The sequence below is a fragment of the Lissotriton helveticus genome, chromosome 8 (genome assembly GCF_964261635.1).
Source record: "Lissotriton helveticus chromosome 8, aLisHel1.1, whole genome shotgun sequence".
NCBI lineage: Eukaryota > Metazoa > Chordata > Amphibia > Caudata > Salamandridae > Lissotriton > Lissotriton helveticus.
This window is the reverse complement of record NC_136069.1, coordinates 1,705,876,793-1,705,887,974: the sequence shown is the minus strand read 5'-3', so window position 1 is coordinate 1,705,887,974 and position 11,182 is coordinate 1,705,876,793. Positions and strand designations below refer to the sequence as shown.

The following is an 11,182-nucleotide window of genomic DNA, read 5'->3' as shown; positions in this document are numbered from 1 at the left end:
AACCTTCGATGGATTAAAACGATTAAAAGAAGAAATGTAACATGGCGTCGACACTGGGCTTCTCTCCAGAGAATGTTCTTCTGTGCTAGGAAGGTCCCGGAAGAACCCGGATGAGAGGGAGAGATGACAAAGGAACACTTGAATAAATAAGGAAACCATGAACTATCAATGGGGAGTAGTCAGTGATGCTCGGAAGTGTAACTCTTGCCTCACCTGGCCCTGGGTGACGTCACTCAGGCACTGCCTCAGGACAGGCGTCACCGACAATGCCAGGTGTGCCAACCAAGGGGTGTATAAAAGCCATCGGGGCTCAGCTGCCGGGATCACAACAGCCGACTCCAGAAGCATGAAGGTCGCCGGCTCCCTGCTCCTCCTCGCCCTCTGGGCCGGGGACGTGTTCTCAGCGCCACCAGGTAAGAGCCCGAACCAAGGTTACCTTTGATGTGCGGGGAGGTTTGTTGGCAGCTCGAGAGGCCTCAGACTGCAGGGGCGGCTGCATTCAAGGCACAGGAACATACATGGACACCGGGGACAAGTGCTGGGAAACAGCGAGGGGCAGGGTGGGGTATTTCATTGAATTGAATTGGGGATTCGTAAAGTGCTGCTGTCCCTCCCAAGGGAGCCCCTTGGCGCTATACAAAGGCCGAGGAAGCCCTTTTGAGTAAAGCAGAGGCGAGGGCTCTGGGGGCCTTTGAGGGTTCTTCCAGGGCTTTAAGAGGGCCGGGTCTCACCGGGTCTGAGCACCGGCAGTTTTTTAAAGGGGGCCTCGAAACGGGTCTCTATCGGGCTCTGTTTTGTGCCCTGGCACAGACTGACTGCAGTTACAGCGGCACATCCATGTGCGCTGCTCACACTGCTCTTCTCACTAATGGAGAGGTTACAGAATGACGTCATGCCAGGTGACCCCCCAGGTTTTTCATCCCATTTAAAGCCCTGGGTTCTTCACATGAGAGAGTGGCAGATAGGGTCAGGGGCCGAAAAAAAGCCATGCCTTCAGCTGTTTCCCGAAAAGGGGGTTCTAGGAACGTGTGCCTCAGTCTCGGGGGGAACTTGTTCCAGGTCATGGTCACAAAAAACGTAAAAGATTTGAATCCTTTAGGCTGGACGCTTGAATAGAGGAGGTTTAACAATTCCGCTGCAGATGTATGACATTACAACGCATGCTTTTACCACACATGCTTTTACAACGCAAGTATTACAACGCAGACCTTTACAACGCATAGCGTTTTGGGGTGCTGGATAGTGAATAGTTTAATTTACTATTCCAACTCCAGTCCCCGTGGACACTAGGGAAGGTGTTGGATAGTAAATTAAATCTATTTCCTATCCTAGAGCGCCCCCCCAGCGCAATGCGTTGTAATGGTTTGCGTTGTAATAGTTGCGTTGTAAAGGCACTGCATGGTAAAAGTTGCGTTGTAAAGGATGTTCCCCTTCCGCCGCAGTGCTGGTGAATGAATGAGTGGGCAGGGTTAGGACGGCCCCCGGCCGTCCTCCGCACACGCCCACTGTGACGTCAGATGGCCGGGGCCCGTCCGACGCATGGAGAGGGTAAGGAGATTCTCAATGAAGCCGCAGACGGGAAACAGTCGGTTAAGGCAGTGCGCAGTCTAGCTGCTGGGGAAGGAAGCAGGGAGACCGCGCAGGAAGAGATCCGCAGTGAAGTAAGTGGGGCTGGACTTTAGTTTGGGTTGGCACTAGTTTTCAGGGCTGGGAGGTCGCAGTCGTTTTCAGGGCTGGAGGGGGTTGGGCTAATTCACATTCAAAATTACCCATCCACGCATATCACTCTGATTCAAATATACCCGTTCCCCATACCCTTTCACATTTAGACCCACCCTACACTATCAAATAAGCCCTGTCATATTCAAACCAACTTATTCACTATTATGCATGCCCCATCACATTCACACATACACGTTCATATATCACGTGCCGCTTTGCATTCACATACACCGTTTCACATTCACATTTACCCTTTCCCACTCACACATCACCTTTCCCATTTACACATTTCATTCACATTCACTTATACCCCTTCACATTCAATTATTTCCTTTCTCATTCACACATAGCTTTGTATATTCGTATATACCCCTTCACATTCACGCATACCCTTTACAAATACTCTTTTATGTTCACATAAACCTTTTACATTAACACTAATCCTTCCACATTCAAACATACCATTTACATTCATGTATACCATTTTATATTCAATCATACCCCTTCACATTCACACAGATGTCTGAATATTCATTCATATTGTGGCAGCTGGACAATTGTGGAATGGGCTGCCACAGGTGTGAGAAGTTGGCCTGGTATATGATGCTCACTAGTTCTAGTGATCACCTTGTACCATGCCAAGCAACACTTATGATGATTGGTTGTAAGTCAACCTTATAGACCAGCTATCCACTGGTAGCGTGGACAAAGCAGTCTTAGGCTAAACTCTGAAAGGCATGTGAAGCAAGCTGTTTTGCCATATACAACCCCCTTGAATACCAAATGAAAGGACACCACACAGATATATATTGAAAATATATATATACTTATTAACTACAAATATCCCCTGAACTCTTTATGAGCACAGAAGCACAAGCGTTAAACAAAACACAATTTAAAATACACAAAAGTTGCACAATATGGATGAGCCCTAGGGGCCACCTAAACCATATACTAAGAAAGTGGCATAAGAGATACCAATCGAAAAGGAAATAGGCCTAGGGCCTTGGGAATCACTGGAGTTGATTGGGACTAGCAGTGACTAAGTCGGGAAAGGCCTGCGGGACTCGGGTGCAGTGTTTAAAGTGCACGCACTCACCAATGCAATGTCTATGGTGCATAAAAGTTATAAAGTTAGTTAAAAAGGAACCTTCCGAGTGACCTAGAGGAATGAAACTTTAGACACAGACACTAGAGGTGTGTACCAGTGTGGGAACACCGGCGATGCTGAGTTACCTCACCGACAGGACGCGGGTGCATAGCGTCGAAGTAGTGTCGGGTTTCGTCACGCTGGTCTATGGTCGATGGTGCTTGGAGCTGAAGATGCTGCAGGCGGCTCGATATGAAGAGTTCCGGTGGATCCAAGGGTGGATCTGAAGTTGTGAAGACCTGAAAGCAGAGGGGACAATGTTCAAAGTCACTAGCCAGTGACTACCGTGGAACCAGGTTGGAACCAGGCGATGTCGGGTGCAAACTGGCATTGAGGTGTAGCTTCTCTCTGCAGCCACGTGGACACGAAGAGGTCGAGGACGTCCAGAAGTCAATCACTAGCTGTACCACGCAAGTTTCTCGCTGTTGGCGGTGTCGGCAACTTGATTGGAGCAAACAGGCCTTGGCTAATGCAAGTCACCTAGGAATCGAAAAAGGCTTATCACTCAGACCAGCAAGGTCAGAGCGGGTGCTCCCTTTTACAGGAGCGAGGGCAAGTCTAGAGCAACCAGACCCGCAGTGTAGTTTGTAGGTTTCATCGCCAAGATGGCCGCTGACCACGTGGCTAGTGGCCGGGATGGCGCGTTGAGTGGCACAATGCAAAAGGGCCCCACGCAGATCGTGGAGATGCTGGGGGGCTAATCTTCGGTGCAAGGACTGCTCGGTGGTAGGGGTTCTCAGTCACCAAAGCACCACGTCGAGGGTGCCTCGGATGCTGCGCAGTCAGCTTCTCGGGGGTCTTCCAAGAGGTCCGGTCCCACGTCTCTCGGTGCCTCCACGGGTCCCTTCTTTGCAGGGACTGTGGATCGGGCTGTGAGATGTCTGGGAGTTGGGGTCTTGTCAGGCTCTGGGCTCGGGCTCCGGCGGGAGGCGGCGGCAAAGCAGACGTCGAGTTGCTGGTTGGTACCTGTGTTCACAGGGTGGCCACTCCTAGGCCACAAGGGAGATACTCTTCAGTCTTCTGAGCAGCAGAATGTCGAAGTCCAGCGTCTTCTTAGTTTAAAGTTGATTTCAGGATGATCTGAGGTGCTATGGCACTGCTCCCACTCTTATTCCCAATCTGAGGGGTGGATCACCTGCTAGGTCCCTCCTCTGGGTGGGACCAGGAAGGGGGGCGGTTACACCCCCTTTCCTTTGTCCAGCTCCTCGCCAGGCCTGGGTCTGGAAAGTCCCAGGACCGGTTTGGACTGGCTTATGCACGAGGACACCTTGTGTGCCCCAGGCATGTCTCAATCTATTCAGCCCTGTCCTACCCAATACACAAAATCCTGTCTGGGGCGGTGCTCCCACCTCCCAAGGCAGGAAACCCTTTGTCCAAGCCTTCCTCGCTGGAAGGACTCCCAGCAGCAGGAGGTCAGACTTGTGTCTGTGGTGGCAGCATCCATTTTGTGATGCTGAGGCTCTGGTTAACTTTAACCGAGGTTAAGGCTAGGTACATGTCGTGTCCCTCTAGAAGGGTGGAATGCTATCCCCGTCAACAGAACTGTCGAGGGGATAGTATTCCAAATCGTATGACACCTTACTCGACATGTTTTGATAAAGCCAAACCAAAGTTAGCAAATAACCGCGAGGATTATAATGCACTTAAGAGTATATGGTATGGCAATATCCCGGAACAGCTAAGGGAGTGGTTCCCGACAGCTGCAGACAGGCTCAGCTCATGCTAGAGCACCATCTCACATATTTCCAAGCACTCTGCCTCCAGGATTGATGAGGCCTTCCATAGGAGTGGCTGATAGGAACATATGTGTCCAGTTTAGGTTAGGTATAGGTATACTACACCTAAGCAAGAGGTGATTACACCAACTTGCCCCAGCTGAGTGATCAGCCAGTTGTGTCAAATATGGAGGCCAGGCCAGGGGTGGCACAATACATGCTGCAGCCTCTGGTAGGCCTTGGCAACACCTATGCCCTGGGTACCCAGGGTACACTGTTACAGGGGCCAATAAGGTGATATTAACAAAATTAATAACTGTGGGTCTAACAGAAACTATCTTTGTGTACATATGTGTATATGATGCAACAATGTGTAATTAAATAAAGCTAGTAAGTTGCATAGGGACTAATCACTATGTGATATTGTTCCCATCAGTTATCTGTTCGGAACCGCCCTGGTCATCATTTGGGCCATTACACAGAGTGGTACGTCCCCCCTGCACTCACAAGTGTCCTTACTATTGATAACTGAAAAGCAGTGCTACACCAAAAAAGTGAGTGAAAGTGCTTATTGTTAAAATTGGATAATGAATTTGAAAGAACCTCTTTTATTTGTGACATTAATTCATTTCCAAATCTAAAATAATTCAAGTGCAAAGTAACAGTAGTTTAAACAAATATCGACTGCAAAATGTTTCCAGGTCGACATGTTTCTGCAGTTGTGTGACCCCAATGGTGTCTACTGCTTCTTCAGGACCAATAATTAACCTTGCTACTGCTTAAACAAACGGGTGAGTGCATAAGGAAACAAAAAAGATTTCACCTGATACGGTCCTCGCATCTCTGTTTAGGATGAAATCATATCCATGCGTCCCATTTTGAAGGAAAAGAGAAAACAAACACATAACACAAAAATAGTGAGACAACAATTCACTTGGGAATGTTATCAATTCAATGAGCTATATAGATTAGCCCATACTAGGTATAACGCAACATTACCTACCCCTATATGAATTGATAGGGTTATCTCTCACTCACCTAGAGTATGGAGGATACGCGCCGCTCCTCACCTGGCTACAGCTCAGGAAAAAGGCGCATTGCTCTGATTAGAGAAACCAAAAATGAAAATGGTGAGGACCCCACACCTTCGCTGCTGTACACTGAGTCTGCCAAAATAATTGTCTACATAGGTATAGCGTTTTCAGTCTATACTTGACACTTAGTTGCAAATTCTGCTGTCTAGTTGTACATTTTACGTAATATTTAAAGTAGTAGTGCTCATCTGCTTCTGATAGTCAGAAGTGAACGTGATTGTATAGTCTTGCAAAAGACCAGAAATCGACGGAGGTTCTCACCTGTCCGTCAATACGCCAAGCGGGCATCCGGCTGTTTGGGGAGGCACTCGAGAACCCGACTTCGCGTCCTTATGAAGAAAAGTCATCCATATCGGCCTCTTCTGATGATCAGCGGCGCATCGGTATCACGTGCATGAGAGTACCTAACTCTCATTGGTCAGTGTTAGCGCGTCATCGGTGTGCGCACCAGAGGCTCATGGGATTCATAGTCTATGGTGGCGTTTCTGTAATAATTTAATGGTTTTACAGTTTACCGAATAGGCGGTAAACTTATCGTATTTAAAGTTATTTACGAAGGGAGATCTTATTCAAAGAGAGCTAGAAAAGATAATCAAAATTGAGGAATAGCCCATTCGCTGATATTACCGCTATCGTCTCAAGATTACTCAACCAGATCATACATACAATTACATTTGTCATTATGAACATTCATGTCGATAGAGCAAAGTGAATATTTCTATAAGCGTCTGCCTCTTCAATTATGGATAGGTATATCAGTCTTATTTCACTTTTTTCAGCTTGAATAGTATACCTTGTTAATACTTCGAAAAGGATGCTTAAAGACGCAAAATCCACATTATAAATTCTTTGTAAGTCTAGAACGGCTTGGCATCAAATATCCAGTAGTCACTAAGCCCTTATTCACTGTTTGGGTAACAAATTGACTTGAAGAATGCACATTTTTTGTTAGTGAAATCTAGGGACACCTAGAAAAACACACCTGTCTTCTAGAATCACATGCACTGGAGGAGGCCAGATTATTCTTATATGTGCTGAAAAAGACCCGATTATTCTTATAAGGTCATCCAAGGGATATCTTCGTTGAGGCCGCATTTATCAGAGTTCAGACGATATACCCATTTCTGTTCAATTTTGAATAGATGTTTTGAAATATCAGTGATGTGGGGAGGAATATATGGCTGTTCTAGCACAGTCCAGGTAAAATCAGTTGGTTTATGGCCCACGGTTAGAAAGTGATTTGTGAGGCGGGTTGCTTGTTTCTTGCATCTGATTGTGCTCTTGTGTTCTGATATTCTTATTTTAACCTTCCTTGTCGTCATGCCAACGTACTTCAGTTGGCAGGAGCACGTGATCAAGTAGATGAGGTTGGTGCTGTTACAGTTAGTGAACCTCTTTTGTTCCCAACGTCGTGGAGTACCTATATTGATACTAGTAGAGTGGGTAGTCTGTGGGCATGCCGCACATGTCCCGCATGGATGATGTCCCTCCACGGGGGGCAGGTCCCAGAGAGTGCCAACTTGATGGACCTTTCTAGTTAGCGGTCTAGTGTGCACTAAACGGTCTCTCATGTTCGTCCCTCTCTTGTAGGCGAATAACGGTTCAGGCAATACATCAGGACCAGTGTTCAAAATTTTCCAATGCTTTTTTACGATTTTTTGTATGGCATTTGACCTTGTATTAAAGGTGTTTACAAATGTAATCCTTTCATTTTGGGGTTTCGAAGGTGTCAACTCTAGGAGTGATTCACGATTGTTGTTTGAAGCCCTCTTCTTGGACCTCTGAATCAACTTTTTTGGATATTTCTTCTGGCACAACCAGTTCTGAATGGTGTCTGCATGTCTCTGGAAGCTTTCTTTCGTTGTACAATTCCGTTGAATCCGTAAAAACTGACCAAAGGGCAGATTGTCCCTCAGTGCCTTTGGGTGACAACTGTCGTATTGAAGTAGAGAGTTGCGAGCCATCGGCTTCTTATACAGTTCGGAAATCAAACCTGTAGGGGTGGCTATGATCAACAGATCCAAGAATGCTAAACTGGGTTTGGAATACTCAACAGTGAAGCGCAGAAAGCTATTCTGATCATTCAGCCAATCATGGAACGCTTTTAACTCAGACTCTGTTCCATGCCATACGACAAAAATATCGTCAATATAGCGTTTCCAACTTTTCACAGATGTTATATGAGGGTTGGTCGGGGCGAGTACACAATCCTGTTCAAACTTATGGACGTATAAATTTGCCAGGCTAGGGGCAAAAACGCTGCCCATGCTGGTCCCGGATGTCTGGAGGAACACCCTCTCCTCGAACTTGAAAAAGTTCTCTTTCATAGCCAAAGTTGCCAAATTCATGATGAAAGAAACTGGAGTGATGGAGTCCCATTCTTGTTGTCGTAGTAGCACCTCGATCACATCAAGAGTCTCATTTTGGGGAATCGAGGTGTACAGGGACTCAACATCAAATGACACCAGTAAGTCTGTAGCCATGTCAAATTCAATTGTAGGGAGTGTCCTTAACAGATCTTTAGTGTCCTGGATGTAAGTTGGCATCAATTTCACTAGAGGGCGCAGAAAAAAATCGACAAAAGTCGATAAAGGTTCCAAGAGAGAACCAATTCCGGAAATGATCGGCCGCCCTGGAGGTGGTCGCTTCTCTTTGTGAATCTTCGGGAGCACATAAAAATATGGCATCACCGGATTAGATGTATTCAAGAAAGCTGCCTCAAAGGGAGTAACCCAACCTTCTGTTAATGCTTCTTCAACGAGATGCTTGATGTCCCTAGAGATTCTGTCTGTAGGATCTTCTGTTAACAACCTATAGGAGTTAGTATCATTAAGTTGTCTCAAACATTCGTCTCTATAGGTGGTAGTGTCAAGGAGTACTGTCGCACCCCCTTTATCAGCGGGTTTGATAGTCACTGTATCGTCTTGGGCTAGTCCAGTTAGAGCTTGTTGTTCTGCCCTTGGGATGTTCATGTAGGGTTTGGTAGTATTCGCAAACAAATTGTGAATGTCATATTTCACAGCTTCTTCAAATGTAGTAACTTTGGTTGGTATAGTACTAGATAGAGGTGTGAACGTTGAAGGTTTTTTTAAACCAGTGTTCACTCCTACCCTCTGGAGGTCTTCTGATTTAGAGAAGAAAAAGTGCAATCTGATCTTTCTAAAGAATTTTCCTAGTTCGATTTGTGTCTCGAAAGGATCACCAGTACTTGTTTGCACAAAGCCAAGGCCCCGATTGAGGACCTGTTTTTCAGTCATAGTCAGCTCTTTGGAACTCAGATTGATAATTAAACTGTCCCCGAGCTCGATCCTGCTTGGTCTTGTGGGATCTGTTTCCCATTCCGTAGGCCCATCCCTTGTGGTGGGAAATTCCACTGTACTTGGCCTCTGGATGTCCGTCTCCTTCCTCGTTGCCTTCCTCGGCCAAAGCCTAAAAAAGGCTGCATATTCTGGTTCTGCGGAAAAGGCATAGGACCAAAAGGGCCCAGCATCTGTGGAGGAAAGGGACCCCCCGTCATCCATGGGTTCGGTGTCCACCACTGGTTGGATTGGTTAGGTCCATAATTGTAGCCTCTCCAGTTCTTCTTGTTACCTCTGCCTCGTTGTTGGTAGGTAGTGTTCCCCTGATTAGTTGAATCAGAATCGCTGGAAGTGTCTTCCGAAGTGGAAGTCCCATATGTGGACCCTCCTTTTCGTCCGTTTCTGTTGTAGGGCGGAGGTGTATAAGTGTCACTGGTATATGGATAAACTTTATCCATAGCAAATTTGGCTAGGTCTTTTTTGCACTTTTCAAGTTTGGCGAATAGAATTGAATCTTTAAATTCTTTATTCGTTTTGTTGTTCTCATCTTGATTTTTTGTAAATAGCTTTCCAGTGATCTTTGCTTTAATCTGACCTTCCAGCACATGGATCTCAACTAGGATCTTATCTGCAACTCTCTTTGCAGTTTTGTTTTTTTGTTTTTTGTTTCCTTATGCACTCACCCGTTTGTTTAAGCAGTAGCAAGGTTAATTATTGGTCCTGAAGAAACAGTAGACACCATTGGGGTCACACAACTGCAGAAACATGTCGACCTGGAAACATTTTGCAGTAGATATTTGTTTAAACTACTGTTACTTTGCACTTGAAATATTTTAGATTTGGAAATGAATTAATGTCACAAATAAAAGAGGTTCTTTCAAATTCATTATCCAATTTGAACAATAAGCACTTTCACTCACTGTTTTGGTTTAGCACTGCTTTTCAGTTATCAATAGTAAGGACACTTGTGAGTGCAGGGGGGACGTACCACTCTGTGTAATGGCCCAAATGATGACCAGAGCGGTTCCGAACAGATAACTGATGGGAACAATATCACATAGTGATTAGTCCCTATGCAACTTACTAGCTTTATTTAATTACACATTGTTGCATCATATACACATATGTACACAAAGATAGTTTCTGTTAGACCCACAGTTATTAATTTTGTTAATATCGTGTTTCTTGTTGGGGACTATAACTGTGTTGGGTCTCTAAATATTCCCCTGGACCCCCTCTCTCTCCATTTGTTGTTAGGGCCAATAAGGTGAACCAGTTCCAATTCGTAATGTACCTAAGGTACATGGAGTCCATTTTAAGGAGAGAGCAATTAGCCTGGGGCCCTGAATAGCAGGATCTCAGGCCAACTATATCAAAAACCAGCTAAACACCAGGAAAAAAGTTTGGGGGTAACCATAGTCAGAAATCCACCTTCCTACATAACCCCCCCCCCCCCAAACGTAAGGAGATAAGGCTATCCTTGACCAGGTAAGCCTATATTGCCTAAGTGGCCATATAAGGAAGTACCAGCTCTGGCTTGGTTACCCCCTGTCTCATGGTCCACTAAGCAATCCCTCACCCTAAGGGTATCTGAGGGTCTCCACCATGGGGAATCTCTACCTGTGGTGTGTTTATGCAAAGTTAAAGGCTGGTGTTGGGATGGAGTACTGAAGTGAGATTCCTCTGTAGGACTCAACTTCCTCCAATCACTCTCCACCATGTGTGCCTTTCTTTCTTTGACTGAGTTGCACTGTGCTCTCAGGGTCAACCTCTGTCTACCTAAAGATGGCTTGCTGGAGGGACAGTTCAGGTTTGGGCCCTTGGGGTCCCAGGTTTGGCTGTGCCCAACAGAATCCATCTGTGGGAGGTCCCTGACTACTTTAAAGGGGGCTCCCTCAGGAGTTTTTAAAGTTTTCACCTCACTAGGGCTACTAGTTTTGGTGCCCCTAATCTGTTGATGGGGGTGCTTTATTTGACAGGGGGCCCTTTGGGGCTCACTGTCCTTCTTGTCCTCTGCAGCCCTGGGCTGACTAAGGCAAGGTAGAGAGGGGCTGGTTACCTGCTCCAGACTGGGTCCCACCTGAGAAGGGTCCACTGCCATCAGAGGCTCTGTCAGGCTAGGCCTGACAACCTCTGGGACAGTTCCTTCATCAGGGGTAAGATCAGTTCCCTGAGGAGGCTTATCCTTTCCTAATGTCTGGT

The 11,182-nt window shown here is 46.2% G+C and overlaps 1 protein-coding gene across 3 annotated transcripts in view; it reads left to right on the top strand.

The window, feature by feature from the left end:
* Positions 1-208: 208 nt before the first annotated feature.
* The window catches only part of LOC144773645 (uncharacterized), a 108,575-nt gene continuing 97,601 nt past the window's right edge, over positions 209-11,182 (top strand). The window contains exon 1 of one of the 3 annotated variants that reach the window (XM_078658796.1): positions 209-413. In XM_078658796.1, the coding sequence (XP_078514922.1) occupies positions 347-413 (67 nt within the window). In that variant the 5' untranslated portion in view covers positions 209-346. The remainder of the gene's footprint in view (positions 414-11,182) is intronic. The other 2 variants (XM_078658795.1, XM_078658794.1) reach the window with 2 other exon arrangements.